The sequence below is a fragment of the Microcaecilia unicolor genome, chromosome 3 (assembly GCF_901765095.1).
Source record: "Microcaecilia unicolor chromosome 3, aMicUni1.1, whole genome shotgun sequence".
Classification (NCBI taxonomy): domain Eukaryota; kingdom Metazoa; phylum Chordata; class Amphibia; order Gymnophiona; family Siphonopidae; genus Microcaecilia; species Microcaecilia unicolor.
Window position 1 is genome coordinate 151,622,058 of NC_044033.1, and position 22,743 is coordinate 151,644,800.

Sequence of the window (22,743 nt, forward strand, 5' to 3'; positions counted from 1 at the left end):
CGCCCCCTGTGTTAGGAGGCCGTCAGCATGTGGCTGTGGGCTCGCCGTTACGGCATGTTGCTTCAAGCCACATACCTGGCAGGGCGTAAACAACAGTCTGGGCCGACAGGTTGAGCAGGATTATGCAACCTCACGAGTGGTCCTCAACTCCAAGGTAGTGTGCCAGATCTTCCAGGTGTGGGGCACCCCCTTGGTAGATCCTCTTTGCATCTCGAGCCAACCACAAGGTCCCTCAGTTCTGTTCAGGCTTCAGGACCACGGCAGACTGGCATCGGATGCCTTCCTCCTGGATTGGGGGGAAGGCCTGCTGTATGCTTATCCTCCCATACCTCTGGTGGGGAAGACTTTGTTGAAACTCAAGCAGACCGAGGCACCATGATTCTGATTGCTCCTTTTTGGCCGCGTCAGATCTGGTTCCCTCTCCTTCTGGAGTTGTCCTCCCGAAGAACCGTGGAGATTGGAGTGTTTTCCGACCCTCATCACACAGAACGAAGGGGCGCTTCTGCATCCCAACCTCCAGTCTCTGGCTCTCATGGCCTGGATGTTGAGAGCGTAGACTTTGCCTCTTTGGATCTGTTGGAGGGTGTCTCCCATGTCTTGCTTCCAGAAAAGATTCCACTAAGAGGAGTTACTTCTTTTTATGGAGGAGGTTTGCCATCTGGTGTGATAGCAAGGCCTTAGATCCTCGCTCCTGTCCTACACAGACCCTGCTTGAATAACATCTGCACTTGTCTGAGTCTGGTCTCAAGACCAACTCTGTAAGGGTTCACCTTAGCGCAATCAGTGCATACCATTACCGTGTGGAAGGTAAGCCGATCTCAGGACAGCCTTTAGTTGTTCGCGTTCATGAGAGGTTTGCTTTTGTCAAAGCCCCCCGTCAAACCTCCTACAGTGTCATGGGATCTCAATGTCGTTCTCACCCAGCTGATGAAACCTCCTTTTGAGCCACTGAATTCATGCCATCTGAAGTACTTGACCTGGAAGGTCATTTTCTTGGTGGCAGTAACTTCAGCTCGTAGAGTCAGTGAGCTTCTAGCCCTAGTAGCTCATGCTCCTTATATCAAATTTCATCATAATAGAGTAGTCCTCCATACTCACCCTAAGTTCTTTGCCGAAGGTGGTGTCGGAGTTCCATCTGAACCAGTCAATTGTCCTTGCCTCCATCTTTCCCCGTCCTCATTCCTGCCCTGCTGAACGTCAGCTGCACACATTGGACTGCAAGAGAGCATTGGCCTTCTATCTGGAGCGGACACAGCCCAACAGACAGTCCGCCCAAATGTTTGTTTCTTTTGATCCCAACAGGATGGGAGTGGCTGTGGGGAAACGCAGCATATCCAATTGGCTAGCAGATTGCATTTCCTTCACTTACGCCCAGGCGGGGCTGGCTCTTGAGGGTCATGTCATGGCTCACAATGTTAGAGCCATGGCAGCGTCAGTGGCCCACTTGAAGTCAGCCACTATTGAAGAGATTTGCAAAGCTGCGACGTGGTCATCTGTCCACACATTCACATCTCATTACTACTGCCTGCAGCAGGATACCCGACGCGACAGTCGGTTCGGGCAGTCAGTGCTTCAGAATCTGTTCGGGGTTTAGGATCCAACTCCACCCCCCTAGGCCCATGTTTATTCTATTCCAGGCTACACTCTCAGTTAGTTGGATAAGTTGTTAGGTCAATCTCAGTTATGTCCTCGCCGTTGCGAGGCCCAATTGACCATGTTTGTTGTTTTGAGTGAGCCTGGGGCTAGGGATACCCCATCAGTGAGAACAAGCAGCCTGCTTGTCCTCTGAGAAAGCGAATGCTACATACCTGTAGAAGGTATTCTCCGAGGACAGCAGGCTGATTGTTCTCACAAACCCACCCGCCTCCCCTTTGGAGTTGTGTCTTCCCTTGTCTTTGTCTTGCTACATATGGGACTGACGAACACGAGCCGGTTCGGGTGGGAAGACGGCTGCGCGGTGCGCATCGGCGCACGAGGACTAGCAAAGGCCTTTGCTAGTGAAGTTTCCGGTTGGAGGGGGCTGCCGTGGACGTCACCCATCAGTGAGAACAATCAGCCTGCTGTCCTCGGAGAATACCTTCTACAGGTATGTAGCATTCGCTTTCTGTGAGGACAAGCATGCCTTTGTATTCTCGCAGATGGGTGATGTCATCCAATGGAGCCTGTTGCAGGAGTTGACTAACGACATGTAGATCTTTCTAGCACTATTGCACCACTCATGCGTGGTTGCCTTCCAGCCAGACACACAAGTGCCATCACTTCGTTTTTCTGTGGAGCTGAGAGGACCCGTCTTTGCAGCACGACTGTAATTTTTTTTTTCTAGTGCCTTCCCTTTTTCTTTTCTGCATTTTGTTCTGATATTTTCTTTGTTTTTCTCCTCTCCACTCCCTGTTTTCTTTTATTTTCTTAGTCTTTAGCAACATTTCTAAGTTTTCTTACTTTTCCTCGGAGCCTCAACCTCAATTTGGCTGCTCTCTTATTTTTTGGTGCCAAATTTGAGATATTAATTTGGCCTCAGTTCTTTTTTTCCATGTCCCAGAAGGTGCCCAGTGGCTTCAAAAGGTGTGTCCATTGGTTTCCATCACAGAGCCACACTCTTGGTGCATCGGGTGCCTCGGCCTGACAATGACCCTAATTCTTGCTGTTTAAAAGTGCAGCTCAGAAGAAAGAGCTTGGCAAGCTCAGACTCTTTGGCTCCTCAAAGTTTGGTGCATCGACATTGTCACTGGAAGCATTGACCTCAATGGCTACATGGACTTCAGCATCCACTGGGAGTGCACCAACATCGGGCGCTGATAGTAGGTCCCTGGACCAGTTGTCATTGGACCCGACACCGAGGGTGCACTTGGGTTTGGCATCATCTTCATTGGCTCTGGAGGACCACAAAGCAATGCCTCCGGGGAAGCCCATGAAGCGCAAACATTGGTCTTCCTTGATACACGGTGCTCGGAGCACTGAGACATCGGCATCACTGGTACCCAAGAAGTGTCGGCACAGAGAGGAGTGCTCCTCTTTGGAAGAGGTGCCAGTGCACCAGTCTTCAATCAGTCAGGTCCCGCTTCCGATTTGACACCATTGCCTGCTTCAACTACCACCCTGTCGAGGCCCCCACATTTGCCGATACTAGCCTTCAATGAGTGGTTCTGGGCTGTGTTCAGAGAGGAGCTGGTGCAGATACTGCAGACACAGACCACTCCGGCATCGAGGGTGCTTGCGCCACAGGCAGATCACCCCAACCTCTGAAGAGCCACCGATGCCTGGGCGGAGATCCTCAGGACTCCCCTCAATATCAGGGGAGGAAGATTCCCTGGGATCAGAAGACAGGACTGTGCCTTGGGACCCTTTGGGGCATGAACAAAGCTCCACTAGGTTGAGTCAGGCATAGACTCCAACAGCTGACTACGGCTATGCTGAGGAGTCTGGGACTGCTCCTGGGATTTGGAGGAGGATCCACATTATTTCTCAGAGGAGGACTCGTAAGAACTACCCTCTGATCTCTCTCTACCTCAAGAGAGACAAAAATCCCCACCAGAGCTCTATTCCCTTCTGCAAAATAGACACTATTGGTTAACATAATTTCATAATTAAACACCTCAGCCCATGGATTTTTCAACTGTCCCCTCAACTGTAGAAGCTGACTGGAATTCCAAGAGTATTCTTTCTCACAACCAGACGTTTCTTTCCGTAATGCAGTATCTTGTTCCCGTTTGCATTTTAATCTACTTACCCATTTGATCGCGTGTCCCTGTGAAATTATGGGCAAAATTGTGATTTGCTGTGTAACATCTGTTGTTTACCTCCGCCTTACCCAAAATATCCTCATTTAATCTCGAAAATTGCAATCTGGTATCCTGGCTCCCCAGATTACATTCAGTCTACTGATGCATGATCAGACCAAACTATGGATTCATTGTGTGATCTAATCACACCAGGAAGCAGTAGTTTATCTACAAAGATGAAATCAATGCAGGAGGGTGATACTTGAGAAGATGAATAGTAAGCAAATTGTCTAGATCGAGAGTACATCTCTCTCCAAACATCTACAACCCCAAAAACTCCTAAGCAAAGATTTCAGTGCTAAGTGTTCCATCCTGCTGTGCCCTATCATAAAACAATTACCCATCTGTGGGCACAAAGAGGCATATTTTCAAAGCAACTAGCCTTCCAAAGTTCCATAGGTTTTTATGGAACTTTGGAAGGCGAAGTGCTTTGAAAATATGCCTAAAAGTTAGATTTATATCATCCCCTAAAATCCATATTTCTTCTCCCAAAGTTAAAAACTGTTGTCCTAAATTATAAAATTGTTGTTTGGTCCTCATTTGGAGCATATATAGAAGCCAAATTATAAATCTTCCCTTTAATTTCCAATTGGCCTACTATCTCCCTTTTCGGTTGACAAAAGTTTGTATCACTTTTACTGGGAGATCTTTGGATCTTTAGAAAACTCACTCCACAGGTGACTGATAAGTAAATTGAGTTCCCTTGGTATGGGACCAAAAGTGACTGACTGGGTTAAAAACTGGTTAAACAGAAGGTGACAGAGTGTAGTGGTAAATGGAGTTTGCTCGGAGGAAAAGATTGTTAACAAGTGGTGTACCACAGGAGTCGGTTCTTGGGCTAGCTCTTTTTAACATCTTTGTGAGTGAGATTACAGAAGGGCTGTATGGTAAGGTTTGTCCCTTTGCGGATGATAACAGACTCTGCAATAGGGTGGACACCCCGGAAGGTGTGGATAGCATGAGGAAGGATCTGGTGAAGCTTGAAGAATGGTCTGAAAATTGACAACTAAGATTTAATGCTAAGAAATGCAGGGTCAGGCACTTGGGTCACAAAAACCCGAGGGAAAGGTGAAGAGCTTCTGTGTACGAAAGAAGAACGAGACTTGGGATTGATTGTGTTTGATGACCTTAAGGTGGCCAAACAGGTAGAAAAGGCAACGCTCGAAGCCAGAAGGATGCTCGGGTGCATAAGGAGAGGGATAACCAGTAGAAAAAAAGAGGTGACAGTGCCCTTTTACAAATCTCTGGTGAGGCCTCATCTAGAATACTATGTGCAATTCTGGAGACCGTACTTGTGGAAAGATATAAACAGGATGAAGTTGGTCCAGAAGGCGGCTATAAAATTGGTCAGTGGTCTCGGTCATAAAACATATAGGGACAGGCTTATGAACTTCAACATGTATAAGCTGGGAGAGAAGGGATATGATAGAGACGTTTAAATATCTCAGTGGTGTTAATGTACAGGAGGTGAGTCTTTTTCAAATGAAGGAAACTTCTGGAATGAGAGGGCATACAATGAAGTTAAGAGGAAATAGGCTTAGGACGAATCTGAGGAAATGCTGTTTCATGGAAAGGGTGGTGGATACGTGGAATGGCCTCACGGTGGAGGTTGTAGAGATGAAGACTGTGTCAGAGTTTAAGAAGGCGTGGGACAGACACATGAGATCTCTTAGGAAAATGAGGAGTTAGTGGTTACTGAGGTTGGGCAGACTGGATGGGCTCTTATCTGCCATCATGTTTCTATGACTGAGAGATTGAGGAAGGACCCCACCCACCTGGGACATCCAACACAAGATGCCAAACGTATAAGCTTAGGGCCTCTTTTATTAAACCATGCTAGTGGTTCCTGGTGCGGCAATGCCGACCAAAGGCCATTTACTTTAGGCTTCGTCGGCATTCCCACATGGGAACCAGTAGCTTTGCTTGATAAGAGGCTCTTAGCTAGTAACTATAAAAACAATCCGGTAATAGCATACAGAAAACATGTAACAACAACAGTTAGTTGAGAGCTCTGTATTCAGTGGCGTAGGCTTATATTAGATACTGTGCTATAAAAGTGAGGTATAGTCAGAAAAAAAATTTGCCATGGCAGCAACCGAACAGCTCATCTCACTCCACGCTGCTCCCAGCCGTTTTGCTTGAGGCGGCTTCACCATTTAGTTACTCTCTGCCACTGGTGCCTTGCAACTGTCCCCTTGTTTTTATTCGACGACTGAGCTTCAGTAGATGACCACAGCCCTAAAGACTGCACAAAACATAAGAATAGCCATACTAGGTCAGACCAAAGGTCCATCTAGCCCAGTATCCTGTTTCCAACAGTGGCCAATCCCAGAACACAAACACCTGGCAGAAACCCAAATAGTAACAACATTCCATGCTACCAATCCCAGGGCAAGCGGTGGCTTCCCCATGCCTATCTCAATAGCAGACTATGGACTTTTCCTCCAGACCATTTTTTAAACCCAGATACGCTAACCGCTGTTGTTACATCTTCCGGCAAAAAGCCTGGATTGCTGTTGCTTCTCAAGTTGTGACACTAATTTTTCCCTTGGATGCCCAAAAGGAAAGATCCAGCGATATCGGACCTGCTGTTCCTTTAGTTTACCAATAATGTCTCGCATTTCTCTGTCTTTTCAGTGTCATGGGAGAGATGTCAGTAAGCATCTGTATGTTGTAAATATCCCACTCTATATTTCCAATCTTCTGTGCTGCCGCAATAATTCTTTCTTTGGTTGTATAATAGTGAAAACATACTATGATATCTCTCAGCACATTGGAGGTCGGCCGTTCAAGAGACCTGTGGGCCCCCTCGATCTTCTACTACTACTTATCATTTCTATCTGAAGCTCTTCCAAGGGGATTGCTGCAGTGCTTGGTCGAGTATTGCTTGCACTATTTTAAAAATGGTTCTATAACAGTCCAGATACTCTGGATGCTCAGAAATCCCTCAGAAATGTAGGTCACACCACCTGTTTTCCATATTTTCTATTTTTATCAACATGATCCAAATTTTGCTAAATTGACCCGAACATTCTTCCATATGCGCTTTGGTGTCTTCTAGACGTTGGCCCAGTTCCTGAGTGTCCGCTCTAAGATCAAACCCCAGGCATACAATCTCGGCTCTTGTAGTATCAATGTCCACTTTTAATTCTTTAAACCAAATGTGGAGCTTGTAGAGAGCTATCTGGAGAGCTCCCGCCTGTGCCCCTGATGCCCCCACCACTGTCTGGCCTGAGTTCTGCAGAGCCACTATACTATCTTTCCTACACAGTTGAGATCATCCCTGGTATGCAAATTTCTGTTTTGGCCCTTGTTAATATATAATACAGTTTTTGCACCAAGAAAAGGAATTTGTCAATTTATCTGAGGTGAGTGAGGAGCCCTGGACCTAAACCTCCATTTGTCCTGGTGACATCACTTCCTCCCCCCCCGCCAACATTTTTCCTAATAACTCATACCCATCCTGGTGAAAGCGCACTGCACACCTTAGGTTGTAAGTGAGCCTTGGCCGCCTTTCTGGAGCGGACTAAAGTCCATAGAAAACCCACCCAGCTTTGTTTCTTTTGACCCAGATAGGATGGGGGCAGCCATCGGTCAATGCACTCTATCCAGTTGGTTAGTAGATTGCATCTCCTTTACTTATGCCCATGCTGGGCTGACTCTCATGACTTAGAATATTAGAACCATTGTTGCGTTGGTAGCCCACTAGAGGTCAGCCTCCATTGAGGAGATTTGCAAAGCTGCAATGTGGTCTTCAGGCCACACATTCACATTTCACTACTGCTTTAAGCAAGATTCCCAGTGTAACAGTCAGTTTGGTCAGACCGTTCTGCAGAATTTGTTTGGAGTCTAGAATCCAACTCCACTCTCCTAGGCCCATTTTTGTTATTTTATGCACCCATACAACAGGTTAATAGATTCCTTGTTGGTCTGCCTGTTGCAAGATCCTGTTGTCCTTTGTTTATTGATTTCGATGAGCCTGGTAGTTAGGGATTCTGTGTATGGTAAGCTGATGTCTTGCTTGTCCACAGAGAAAGTGAAGTTACCTGTAACAGGTGTTCTTTGAGGACAGCAGTACACATTGCCACATACCCTCCCTTTTTCTCTAGGAGTTGAATAGCTTAAGGATTTTCATTATACTGCCGGTCCCATGCACTCACGTTGGGTGGGAAGGCACCCACGCATGTGCAGTGCAGCACTGCCAAAGGCTTCAAAATGCTAGAATACTGGGTAGCATCTGTTCCTGGCTCCATTGGTTAATATAACCCATATGTGGTGGTGATTCCTGCTGTCCTCGGAGAACATCCGTTACAGGTGAATAACTTTGCTTTGTTGGAGCTTGAATAATAATTGACTGATTTCTCAAAAATGTTGCTAATCTATGATCTTACTGTAATTTTTACAGTCTGAAGAATTGCTGTCATGCCAGCTAGTGGTACCAGATTTCTGTAGTCAGGCTGCTTATCTGCGCACTGAAGATACAGTCTTTGCCTGTTCAACAGGAACTGGAAGAGGTTCTCTACCTCAAGAGAAAATTACATTTGGAGTACAAGGTAATGGTGTTGGAAAATCTGAATTGTATGAACTTTGTTTACTAATGCCTCTGTTGTGTGCTATTTGATACTGTCATTATGCTTTAACTGATTTTTATTTGTTTATTTTGGTCCAGTGTTAGCAAGATCTTCACATGTTCACTATGCAAAATTGGTAGGGTTGCCATGTTAGTCCACATTTAAAGGTAATACAAAGAAAATAAGATGGTACCTTTTTTATAGGACTAACATAATACATTTTTTGATTAGCTTTCAAAGGTAACACCTTCAGATCAGAAATGAGCAAATGACATATATCAGAGTATATATGTGAAACATAAAGGCAATCCAATGACAGTCTCATGGGGAAAGGTAGGAGTGAGTGGGTAGTGGAGGTAGGAAACAGGGAGAGATGGATAAGGTGATCAGAGGTTGACAAAACAGTATAATTTTATGGTTTATAATATGATAGGAAACCCAGATCTGTAAGTCCTGTCTGGTTGGTGCCAAAATATTTTTATTATTTTAACTTCCAAGGTTTAACTCTCTTGGATGGTTTTGAAATTTGTGTTTGGTATTCACCATAAAGTCATTAATGCAGTACTCTGTTCTGGCAAAATGCTGTCCTACAGAGGTGTCATCCTGGTTAGCACTATAGTGTTTGATATGTGGTGTCTGTGTAGATTTGATCTCATCTTAAATCACTTGGCCTTTCTCTCCAAAATAGCATCTTTCTTTCTGCCAGGTACTGGTGACCTGGCTTAACCACTGTTTGGAAACAGGATACTAAGCTAGATGGACCACTGGTCTGACCCAGTATGGCTATTCTTAAGTTCTTATGTTTAAATAATTTTTATTCAACTGCCAGTATTCTATAAGTAGCAATGGAAAACAATTTCATACAGTGATTTGGTCATCCTCCACCAAATCACATTTTATCCCTTCCTTTGCATCTCCTCCCCTCCCCCCCCCCCCCCCCCCCCCCCCACAAGAGGAAAGGAGAAGAGATAGGAATGGAATTGTGAGACTGAACGATAGTGAGAATGGCTGTGTGGAGAGTGATGAAGATAAAGCGAACGTGCTAAACAATTAATTCTCTTTGGTGTTCACGGAGGAAAATCCTGGAGAAGGACCGTTGGCTGCCGAGGGAACGTCTGGGAATGGAGTGGATACTGTGCCGTTTATGGAAGAGAGAGTTTATAAACAGCTATGGGGCCGGATGGGATACATCCCAGGATACTGAAGGAGCTCAGAGAGGTCCTGGCCTCTTAAAGATTTATTTGATAGATCTTTAGAGACTGGAGAGGTTCCGCGAGATTGGAGACGAGCGGATGTGGTCCCTCTTCACAAAAGTGGAGACGGGGAAGAAGTGGGAAACTACAGACTGGTAAGTCTCACGTCGGTGGTAGGAAAAATAATGGAGTCACTGCTGAAAGAAAGGATAGTTACCTTTCTAGAAACCGACGGGTTACAGGACCCAAGGCAGCATAGCTTTACCAAAGGAAAATCCTGCCAAACGAATCTTATTGACTTTTTTAACTGGGTGACCAAAGAACTGGATGTGAGGGACGTGCGCTAGATGTAATCAACTTGGACTTCAGCAAAGCCTTTGATACGGTCCCCCACAGAAGACTCGTGAATAAGCTGAAAGGGTTGAACTTAGGACCGAAAGTGGTGAACTGGATAAGAAACTGGTTGACCGACAGGTGGCAGAGGGTGGTGGTAAATGGAATCCGCTCGGAGGAAAGGAAGGTGAGCAGTGGAGTTCCTCAGGGGTCAGTGCTGGGGCCTATTCTGTTTAATATAATTGTGGGAGATATTGCTGAAGGGTTGGAAGGAAAGGCGTGCCTTTTTGCGGATGACACAAAAATAGCCAATAGAGTGGATACCCTGGAGGGAGTAGAAACGATGAGAAGGGATCTCTGAACTTTAGAAGAATGGTCGAGGGTTTGGCAGTTAAAATTTAATCGTACTAAGATAATTCTGGGGTAAACAAAACGTTCTGGTTTCAGAATTATGCTTCCATATACGTACAGGAGAAACTGTTGTACACTACTTGAGTAACTTATTTTTTATTTCGTTTTTTATAATTGCTGTGAATAACACATCAAAAAAGTGATAGCATCAAGCTAATGTTGTTAAGTGCTCAGTAAAAACATGCTGCTATGGCTGGGCTGCTAAAAAGCAACATGAAGTAGTCAAACATCATTGCACCCCTGCCCTACTTACCGCCACTATGCTAATATCAGTGATCTTGGCAATCTAACACAGGTCATTAGGATTACTGTAATGTGTAAAAAAATTTTTTTACTTAGCTTAGGGCTAGTGAATCGAGCTAGAGTAGATGTGCTCTTCAGCAGTACCACAGCTTTCACTGATGTATTCCGTGTTCGTGTTACTTTTATAAAACTCTTTCTGTCTTTAATCAGATATCAGTCAGTTCAGTCCACTTCCTAGATGCATATTCGTTCCCATCACAACGTGTGTTTCGCTCTTAGAGTGTCTTCAGGAGAACTCATAAGATGATCCGGTGCTCAATCACATCAAACTGAAAGATCCTATATATAGAACATTAGCCTGCTATACTGTTGCACCAAATGTGAACTTCAATATAAATAACAGATTCTTAAAGTCGAAGGTATAGAACTAATTAAATATATTGTCAAAGTCTCATGGCCTACCTGAGAGGTACACCGCCTCGCTCTCCTGCGGCCAGTTAAAATTTAATGCCAAAATGTGTAGAGTGATGCACTTGGGGTGCGGAAACCCCAAAAGAGAGATACCGGATAGGAGGGGAGAGATTAGTAAGCTCGACTCAGGAGAGAGACCTTGGGGAGTTGGGTGTCTGAGGATCTGAAGGTGAAGAAACAATGCAACAAGGCGACGGCCATGGCCAGAAGGATGCTAGGCTGCGTAGAGAGGGGCATAACCAGCAGAAGAAAGGAGGTGTTGATGCCCCTATACAAGTCATTGGTGAGGCCCCACTTGGAGTATTGTGTTCAGTTTTGGAGGCCGTATCTTGCTAAAGATGTAAAAAGACTGGAAGGGGTGCAAAGAAAAGCTACGAAAATGGTATGGAATTCGCGTTGCAAACCGTACGAGGAGAGACTTGCTGACCTGAACATGTATACCTTGGAGGGAAGGAGAAACAGGGGTGATATGATACAGATGTTCAAATATTTGAAAGGTATTAATCTGCAAATGAACTTTTTCCGGAGACGGGAAGGCGGTAGAGCTAGAGGTCATGAATTGAGGTTGAAGGGGGGCAGACTCAGGACTAATGTCAGGAAGTATTTTTTTCATGGAGAGGGTGGTGGATATGTGGAATGCCCTCCCGCGGGAGGTGGTGGAGATGAAAACGGTAATGGAATTCAAACATGCGTGGGATAGACACAAAGGAATCCTGTTTATAAGGAATGGTTCCATGGAATCTTAGCGGAGATTGGGTGGCAACGCAGGTAATTGGAAACAAAACAGGAACTGGGCAGACTTCTATGGTCTACGCCCTGATCGTGACTGAATAAATAAGGGATGGGTTGGAGTGTAAATTTTAAGGGGCTTCGATGTTAGCTTCAGAACTTAGTACAAGAACAGTACTGGGCAGACTTCTACAGTCTGTGCCCTGAGAAAGGCAAGGACAAATCAAACTCTGGTATACATATAAAGTGTCACATACAATGTAAATTGAGTTTATCTTGTTGTGCAGACTGGATGGACCGTACAGGTCTTTATCTGCCGTCATTTACTATGTTACTATGAGGCATATTTTCAAAGCACTTAGCCTTCCAAAGTTCCATAGGTTTCTATGGAACTTTGGAAGGCTAAGTGCTTTGAAAATATGCCTCTATGTTAACCAACCCTTCAACCCAACTCCCCCACCCTCTCTTTGCTACAGACAGATGACAACAAAGAAGTTAAGGCGAGTATACTATAACCTTATTGGTTTAAAATGTGGCTGCATGCGGCTGGCTGCAACGTGGCCCAAATGTGTTCCCAAATATGTTGAAATTTGACCCCCCCCCCCCCCCCCCCGGCATCTTATTTATTCAACCGTTCCATCGCAGCAGAGAAATCATCTTTGTGTGCCATAGGGATAAAGTAGATGCGGCAGCCTCTAGCCAACACAATAAAATAACTTTTTTTTCCCCCATGAGTATTGTTCTGTGCAAAAATATTGGCAGATCAGGTGGCAGTAGAGTGGGAAAAGAAAGAATTTCAAAAAGAATAAGTGGAGACGGGGGCATGGCGCGTTTCCAAAATTACATCACATATTGAATCACTTGCGACCAAAACTTTTGAACAGCAGGACATTCCCAAAACATATGACTGAGAGCAGCAGCTGGAGCTCTACATTTGAGACAGGCCCCTGCAGGGCAAAGCGAAGCCCGAAAGAAAAATATAGTCGTAGTAGAAATTTATACTGTTCCCAGAGGAGAACATTAACACAGTACTTCTTCACACTCAGCAAAGCGTCTTGTATCTGCTTCTCCTTTAATACAGTTGCTAAGTCACCGGACCACAAGGCAGCTGTATGAGCATAGTCCAAGTCTTCAGTGGTATATTGCAGGTAACAATGATGAAATACAAGGAACACCTTGTCCTGAGCACCCAATGCCAAAGCTTTGTTTAAAGTGTCCTGAACATCTTTACTCAAGGTTGTCCTGACTATCCCCCCACCTACATGACCTCATTAATCAACCTCCCACTCTGAAATACCCTGAAGAACGCTCAAAATTGTAAAGGGGTAATATATAAATCTCTGTATGACACAAGGTTCTCCTACCTCACAACACAATCCTTGAACACTCTACCCTCAAACATAGGAGGATAACTGACTACCTTACATTTTGCCAAATACTGAAATCTTACTTCACAAAATTTCTACCAACTCAGGACAAGCCTCTGAAGACCAAGCATACAACCCGACCACGATTCCTAGTCACACGATAGATTCATTACCATAAGAGATTCCCTGTTTCACTGCAAACCTTATGATTGTACCTGATGACTGGCAAACCTTGTGATTGTGCCTGATGACTCTAGCAATTTATTGGATTCACTGTCATAGTTAGTCCTTGCTATTGAGACAGACATGGGGAAGCAACTGCTTGCCCCGGGATTGGTAGCATGGAATATTGCTAATAACTGGGTTTCTGCCAGGTACTTGAGACCTGGCTTGGCCACTGTTTTGAAACAGGATACTGGGCTAGATGGACCATTGGTGTGATTCAGTATGACTAATCTTATGTTCTAGAAAGCAAATAGAAATTTGGAAGTAATTAGGATAGGAATTAAATGGCTTAAGAACGTGGATACTTTAGCAATCTTTTACTCAATAAACGTTTTTACTTCAAGATTCACCTTTCCAGTCTTTGGCATCCGTGGTCAACCTCCCACCTTTTCTTTTTACATGTTTCTTTTGACCCAAACACACAGGGTGTTGCGCTATCAAAGAACCTTTCCAAGTGCATTTCAGACTGCAACCAATTGTGGTATGCTCAATATGACTTAGACCTAAAACATAAAGTCAGAGTTATGGTGGCATCAGTGGGTCATGTCCATTCAGTTTTCATAGATGAAGTCTTTAAGGCTGCAACTTGGTCTTCTATATACTTTCACTTCCCACTACTGCTTAGACAATATATCTAGAAAAGATTTAACTAAGCTATCTGAAATCTCTTTGGATAATAGCTTCAACACAACTTTCCATTTTATCTTTCTTCTCAAATTGCTCTCTGAAGATCAAAGAATCAAATGAGCAGTAAATCTAGTCACTTTTGACATAATTTATTTCACTTTGAATATGCCTTTTTCACAATCATTAGCTTGTCATGTTGACCTTACCCTACTTGTTGATTGCTTTCTCCAAGTTGCTTGCCTTAACTGCAATTCTTCATAGACAATAGGATATATCTGCCACACATTCCTTCTCACTTCCCATATTGAGTTGAAAGAAAGCGATATACATAACTGAGGTTACTCCTGTGGATGTGGTTTTGTGGGATCTTCCATACATGTCTCAGGAAACATTTCTAGTATTTTCTTAGTTGTAAGAGAGCTGTACCTTCTCAGCAGTATGTCATTGTATCATTTGCTTCTGTGGCTGATTATCCTGTGGTCTACAGAGAGCTCACATCCTATATTACTACTACTACTACTATTTAGCATTTCTATAGCGCTACAAGGCATACGCAGCGCTGCACAAACATAGAAGAAAGACAGTCCCTGCTCAAAGAGCTTACAATCTAATAGACAAAAAATAAATAAAGTAATCAAATCAATTAATGTGAACGGGAAGGAAGAGAGGAGGGTAGGTGGAGGCGAGTGGTTACAAGTGGTTATTATATAATAATTCTCACCACCACCAACATTCTGATGTCTTGCCTGTATCTGTGGCTCCTTCGGCGTTGCTGAGCTAGGCTCCGTAGCCAGGCTGACGTCACTCACAGCTGATCTCTCTCCCCCCCCCCCCCCCCCCCCCCCCACTGGCACGCGCAAATCTGGCATAAAAAAAACAGCCTCATGCAGCTAACCGAAAAGGCTTGAGGCTGCCGCCCTCCCAAAACACTACTGATGCGGACCACAACCTCCCTCCACAGATAACTGGTGTCAGCAAAAAAACCAGAAACAGCTCCACACTGCCTGACACGAAACACTCCCTCCACAGTTACCGGTGTGCAGGACACCGCTCTCAATTACGGAGTACCGGTAAGGAGGGAGGTGACGCTCACTAACTTTGTTCCCTGACTTTCAAAAACTGTCTTCACCCACCCCCGAGACACTGCCCGCCCCTGTTGAAAACTCTGTCTCACACACACACACACACACACACACAATGTCTATCACACGCACACACACTTCCTTGCGATGTCTCCACCCATGCCGCTACCCTCCCCCCCTCTGTCTGGCCCCACCGATCCCCCTCTGTGCATTTCGACCCACCCCCCTACAAAATCACCATTCCTGCCCCTACCCCTCTGTCTCACACACACACATTGTCACAGACGTTTACAAACTTCCTGGCGATGCCTCCACCCATGCCACTACCCTCCCCCCCTCTGAGTCTGGCCCCGCTGATCCCCCTCCGTGCATGTCGACCCACCTCCCTCCAAAATTGCCACTCCCGCCCCTACCCCTCTGTCTCACACACACACAATGTCAGCCACAGATGTGCACAAACTTCCTGCTGATGCCTCCACCCATGCTGCTACCCTCCCCACCCCTGACTGGCCCTGCTGATCCCCCTCTGTGCACGTCGCCCCCTTCCTCGAAAATCGCCTACCCCGTACCCCACCCTCTCTGTCTCACAGACACATTCTCTGACACACACACACACTCTGTTGGTATCTTACACACGCTGTGTCTCTCTGTCTGTGACACACACACACACACAATCAATCGACATTCTGTCTTTCTCTCTCCCACACACTAAGTCGGACCACACACACACACGGTCACAGTCTATCTCTCTCTCACTCACACACACACTCGGTCACAGTCTATCTCTCTCTCACTCACACACACACTCGGTCACAGTCTATCTCTCTCTCACTCACACACTCGGTCACAGTCTATCTCTCTCACTCACACACTCGGTCACAGTCTATCTCTCTCTCACTCACACACTCGGTCACAGTCTATCTCTCTCTCACTCACACACACACTCGGTCACACATACACTCGCATATTCACTCTGTCTCACTGTCAAACACACTCTGTCAAACATACACACTCAAAGGAAAACCTTGCTAGCACCCGCTTCATTTCTTACAGAAATGGGCCTTTTTTACTAGTTATATATAAGCAACTTGTGTTTTAGTATCACCCACCCTTAAATAAGTGTTTAAGCACAAGCTGGTCTTTAATGTTGCTATTTGTTTTATGTTTCTGGTTTTAAATGTTACTAAGTGGATAGGTTTTGTTGCACATAATCTCATCACTGCATCCTTCTTATATTATTGTAAGATGTTATCAGTGCAGAGTTTACTGTATTATGGAATATGGTATAATAATTTATTCTTGTTACATCTCTCCCTTAGGAGATGACATCTTAGGAGGAGGCTGTTGTGGAGGGCTGCCTGTGTTTTTCACAAGGAACAGTGGACTAGTAACTATTGTTGCCCGAGAGAGTTATTCTGTTCTGCCAGAGGATATGGAAGAATCCTTGACATCATCACTAGCAGGAACTGGCAATGAGGTAATATGTACTTTAAAATTTAGGGTCTGAAGTTTTTTTGTTTTTTTTTCGAGGGGTGTGGTAGAGTTTAATTTAAAATCTGTATAAATAAATCCCACCTCGAACGTTCTGAAGCTCACTCCAAGGCAGTGAAGCACTGAACTCCTGTAGTCTTCGTAGGCTAGGCTCTCAGGACCAGTCACCCTCACTCATAGACCCACCCTCAGTCATGCCCCATCTGTACATAAAACGCTACCTCAACGTTCTGAAGACAACCTGCTGAAGCCATCTGCACACTCCCTAAAGAGTTCGTTAGTTCATGGTGGTGAAGCCATCCAACTCACCATGTCTATCTGCCCCGCCCTCGCGTCAGACGTCATGACGTCGAGGGCGGAACACAGAGAGTGAAGGGATCGATGAACGCGGACGGCGGTCAAGAAGTAGCCACCCCTACCAACCTGCAACCCCCTCCAACAAACAACGACCCAGGCAGGGGGAGGTACTCCTCCCCCTGCCTAGGAATCGCTACAGACTGCTGCCAAACTCCCCAACCACACGCGCACAATAGCCACCCACAACCCCTCCCCAAAAAAGGCTCATCGGTGCATTCGATAATGAAGGGCAGAGGGGGTGCCTACGAAACACCTCTAATTGCCCCCTGGCGCATCACCACAACAACCCCTGTGCAACGGCGCATCACCAAGCCCCTACCCCCCTTCCCTCCTCGCCGCATCACCAAGCCCCTCCCCTCCCCCCCCAATCAACCGCCCCGCAACCGCTAATACAAACTCTGTCCGGCCGCTGCTGCTTCTCCTATTCAGCAGCACAGCCGGTACATAAAGAAAACAACAACAAAAAAAACCTTTCTCCTAAAACGCACCTCCGTAGACAACCATCTCACATTGGCTGACGTCTCTGCAGCCGCTCCTCCTCTCCCCTCAACATCACTGCCCCTGCAGGAAGACCCCGGAGGAATGCAGAGACGTCAGAGGGGAGAGGAGGAGCGCCTGCACAGATGTCTGCCAATGTGAGATGGTTGTCTACGGAGGTGCATTTTAGGAGAGTTTTTTTTTTGTTGTTTTCTTTATGTACCGGCTGCTGCTGCTCAAAAGGAGAAGCAGCAGTGGCCGGCCAACGTTAGTATTGGCGGTTGCAGGTGGCGGGGGGAGGGGCTTGGTGATACGCCGGGGTGGGGGGATCGGGTGATGTGCAAAGGGGGGAGGGAAGAGGATTGCTTTGGGTGCTGCGCCAGGGGGGAGGGGGTGTCGCTGGACATGGGTGGCTGCAAGGGAGCAGGGGGAGGGGTGGGTCGCTGGACATGGGTGGCTGCAGGGGGGCAGGGAAGAGGGAGATGGGGAGGGGGTCCACAGACCACATGGGTGGCTGCAGGGGTACAGGGGATACAGGAGGGACACTGCAGGGCAGGCAGGGAGAGAGCAGGGTTGCTGGTCATGGGTGGCTGCAGGGGGGGCAGGGGGGAGAGGTGGGTCAATGGACATGGGTGGCTACAGGGGGGCCAGGGGAAAGGATAGGAGGGTCGTCGGACATGGGTGGCTGCACAGGAGAGGAGGGTCGCTGGACATGGGTAGCTGCAGGAGGAGAGAAGGGTCGCTGGACATGGGTGGCTGCAGGGGGGACAGGGGAGAGAGGAGGGACGCTGCACATGCGTGCCTGCAGGGGGAGAGGAGGGATGGTGAGGGGGGGTCCTGAGACCACATGGGTGGCTGCAGGGGGAGCAGGGGAGACAGGAAGGATGCAGCAGGAGGAGAGGAGGGTTGATGGACATGGGTATCTGCAGGGGGGACAGACGAGAGGAGGGTCCATAGACATGGGTGGCTGCAGGGGGATGCTGGACATGGGTGGCTGCAGGGGGGACAGGGGGAGAGGAGGGTCGCTGCACATGGGGGGCTGCAAGGGGGCAGGGGAGAGGGAGGGGGTGAGGGGGTTCCTCAGACCACACACTGTCACTCTGTCTCTCACATACACTCTCTCTGACACACTCACTGTCTTTGTCCCTCTCTCTCACACACACAGACAAACAAACACTGTCTCTCACACACACTCTCTCTCACACAAATACACACACTCTGTCTCTCTCTCTCTCACATTCTCTCTGACACATACGCTCCATCTCTCACACACACTCTTTCTGAAACATACACTTCGAGGAAAACCTTGCTAGCGCCCGTTTCATTTCTAACAGAAACGGGCCTTTTTTTACTAGTATATATATATATTTATCCAAAACTTTTTCATAGCAAAGTTTTTCACCAAGATGAGGCACAGATTTGCAATTACAGACTGAGATTTAAAATTCTGCCTTTGACTTTGTGGTTTTCCCCATGAAAATGGGATTTATTGAATGGATTGTGAAAATTCAGTATGTATATAACAGTGGGAAGGATCACTGGGCCTTAGTATGCTTAACAACTAAAGAATAGATTTTAATTTTAATACAAATGAATTAATAAAATCTACAGGATTTGGGGGTGTTTCTCGGTATTTTGTTCATATAATGTGAAATTATTTTGCAATCCACATTTACCTGTTGAATATGTTTGATACTTTGCTTATATGTACTGACTTGTGACAAAACTGTAGCAGAGAGATTAAATGAATTCTTTGCTTCGGTCTTCACCAAGGAAGATTTGGGAGAGATACCGGTGCCAGAAATGGTATTCGAAGCTGATGAGTAGGAGAAACAATGAAATCTCTGTAAACCAAGATGTAATGGCACAATTTGACAAACTGAAGAGTAGCAAGTCGACTGGACTGAATGGTATTTATCCCAGAGTACTGGTAGAATTGAAAGATGAACTTGCAGAACTATTCGTAATATGTAATTTATCTTTAAAATCATGCATGGTACTGGAAGATTGGAGTGTGGCCAATGTAATACTGATTTTTAAAAAAGGTTCCAGAGATGATCAGGGAAATTATAGACCAGTGAGCCTGACGTCGGTGCTGGGCAAAATGGTAGAGACCATTATAAAGAAAAACATTACAGAGCATATTCAAAAGATGAACCTTCATGAAACTGTAGAGTTCTGTTAAAGTGCGTTAAACATTTTGACATGCAGATAATAACATGAAAATAGACTACCATTATCCAGGAGCAGGTACTGTGCAGTAATATAAATGTTAACACCACAACCTGAAATAAAATATAGTGGGGATGCCAAAAATAGCGAAACGCCCCTTATTGATTTAGGTTTGGCCTTGCTACTTGATAAAATCCTGTGTTATACTACCTTCATCTTCCTTGGATGCTGATTGTCAGAGTATGCAATGGTAGTTCTCACCCAGGAATTTGACTGTCAGAGCTCCCTTTCTGATAACACAATGGGAGATGGTTACAGCGATGCCAGCAAGTGGAGTTGAGGAGCTCATTACAAGTTCCATCTGGCACAGGGCACCTAGATGGAACAGGTATCTCAGTTGTCAATAAATCGTTTAGAGCTCAGGGCATTGAGGAACAATTTTGCTTCTTTTCTGGCAGGGGACCTGGCCCAAGTTTCTCCGACGATGCGTCAGCAGTGGCTTATATCCACAAGCAAGGCAGGAGCTGCAGCTGTTGGATGGTGGTGGAGGTGGTCTCTCTCATTAGTTGGGCGGAGAAAATCTTCTCTGTTTGTTGGCAGTTCACATTGCTGTGTCCTTTTAACTGCAGTTACTCATTTGACTCAGGAGATTGGGAACTATCCAGCCAGGGGTTTCAGCTAATAGTGAACCGATGGGGTTCTCCACTTCTAGATTTGATGGCAATAAAATGGATTGCTAAAGTACCCAAGTTCTTAAGCCATTGGAAAAAATTGGGCTTGATGCCTTATTGCAGCCCTGGCCGGAATATGTCTTCTGTATGTCTTCCCTCCTTGGCCCGTGGTACACCACATGTTGAAAAGGATTGCATTGCACTGGGGTTGAATAATTCTTATAGCCATGGATTGGCTGTGGAGGTTGTGCTACACGGACCTTATTCGGCTTCTGGACAGGGATCCTCTCTGTATTCTGCAGGTACACAGCCTACTGAAGCAAAGTCCAGTGTTCATGGAGGATCCTTGCTTCTTTGGTCTTACAGCTTAGCCATTGAAAGAGCTTGCTTGAGATGAGAAAGTTATTCTTATTCTGCCATTACTACCTTGCTTCAGACTTGAAAGCACTCTACATCCATGGTGTATGCAAGGTTGTGGAGGATGTTCGAGGGCTGGGGTTCCGACCACAGACTTTCTTCTTTCTCTGCTCGGATCGCACATATCCTAGCGTTTGTCCAGGCAGGCCTTCAGAAAGGATCAGTGTTATGCTCTTTAAAAGTTCAGGTTGTGGCTTTGGCCCATTTCAGGGGCCTATCATGAAACGCCTAACCACCTGCCTGGGGTTACCCCACAACCGCTTAGAGAGTCTATCCCCATCACAGCTCAGGTCGGCCTTCTCCTGCCGCTTATGCTGTACACTAGCACCCTTCTCCCATCGACTGGGTCCCAACTTCCTCTGGGCGAGTCTCCCACTCAAATTATCCTCAGTGATTTCTAGGTTACTGGGGCCACACTTCCAGTGATCCCAGAAAGCACTCAGACCCAATATTAAAACCACCAGGATTCGTTATCAGTCGAGACAGCAGAGGCAACAAACTGAATAGTGTTTATTGTCTTAAAAATATTGAACAGTGAAACATAGAAGTACAAACAATAACAGGTAACTGAAATATGGATCAATTATAAAGCTATTTAAACATTTGTTTACTTTCTAAAAAGTACCTGGGAAGATCAGGACATATAATTGTTAACTGAGCCTCAGCAAAGAGATCCTGCTCTCTTTTCTTCCTGGCTAAGGCTGGAGCAAAAGCCAGTACTCCTGGGTAGTTTCAGACACCAGGCCAATCACAGCCCAGTACATCATTTGAAAATAGCTGGTTACATCACTGCAGGCACTTTCTATTATATGTGTGCTAATTAAAAGAAGGAACGGTCATTCCTCTGTAACAGTTTTAAACATAAACATGCATCACCTCTGGCCAAACTAGAGAAATACAGTTCAAGGAATAATTAATACAAGTTACAGGCTTAAAAACACACTGTTTTGTCACAGGGCTGACTACAGAAGACGTCTCTTGTGGCTCATCTGGATATCATTCGATTCTTGTGGGGAGCCGGCCACTTGCAGCATCCCTTTCGTACATTGTGTCGTGAGTGGAATCTTAATTTAGTCCTGGCTCTGCAGAAGCCTTTTTTTTTAGCTACTCTGAAAGACCTTAAGACAGTGTTCTTAGTGGCTGTTACATCTGTATGTAGAGTTCGGGAGCTTCAGGCTCTCTTGATGGGATCCCTTTCTCCGCTTTTCAGAGGCAGGGTTCTCCCTATGCATGGTTCTTTTCTTACCGAAAGTGGTATCATCATTTCATCTCAATCAATCTGTGGAGCTTCCATCCTTTCAAAGAGAGGACGAAGAGGCTCAGTATTCTTCCATAAAGCTTCTCAATGTGCATAGAGTCTTCATTAGATATCTGGAAATCACGAATGAGTTTTGCAGATCGGACAGACCTTATGCTTTTTGGTAAGCAGATGGTTGGCCTCATGGCTTCCAAGCCTAGAATTGCTAGATAGCTGAGGCAGACTATCGCATCAACTTATTTGCTTATAGGGAAGCAGGCTCATCAGGCCTTGTGGGCTCATTCTATGAGGTGTACAATGATATCCTGGGCAGAGGCTATTTTACTGTTTCCGGCTGATATTTGCAAGGTGCCAACCTAGTCGATGCTGCATACCTTTGCCAAGCACTGCAGGGTGGACATTGCGACACGCTCGGAAGCCAGTTTTGGGGTTTCGTTCCTCAGGACAGTGGTGTGCCAGGATCCCATCCACTCTGTGGATTGCTTTTAAACATACCACAGGTTCTGGAATAGTGGGAAGCTATGTAATAGAAGGAGAAATTAGGTCTTACCTGATCATTTTCTTTCCATTAGTCCTTCCCACTATTCCAGAGACCTGCTCAAGTTTTCTGAGAAGTTTAGTCAGTGCAGTGATATGGGCCAAATAACGACCGTCACCTTACATGGTGCTTCCTGCATATCTCTTATTCTCTACAAGTCGTCCAGAAATTAGAGAGGTCCACACATTTGCTCGTCTGGTTAGTGTTTGGTTAGTGAGTTGTTTTAGGTTGTTGTGTGTGTTCTGAGTATTATCCTTAGTGCTTGTCTACGTAAATACTGAGGAACTGGACTGAATGCCAAGAGAGATGTCTCAGCTCAGTATTCAGTTCT

General features: G+C 45.8%; 1 protein-coding gene across 1 annotated transcript in view; it reads left to right on the forward strand.

Moving 5' to 3' along the window:
• Positions 1 to 22,743, forward strand: part of NUP133 (nucleoporin 133) — a 279,562-nt gene that overhangs the window by 119,344 nt on the left and 137,475 nt on the right. Inside the window, exons 10-11 of the mRNA XM_030196480.1 lie at positions 8,185 to 8,332; positions 16,351 to 16,508. Of these exons, the coding sequence (XP_030052340.1) occupies positions 8,185 to 8,332; positions 16,351 to 16,508 (306 nt within the window). The remainder of the gene's footprint in view (positions 1 to 8,184; positions 8,333 to 16,350; positions 16,509 to 22,743) is intronic.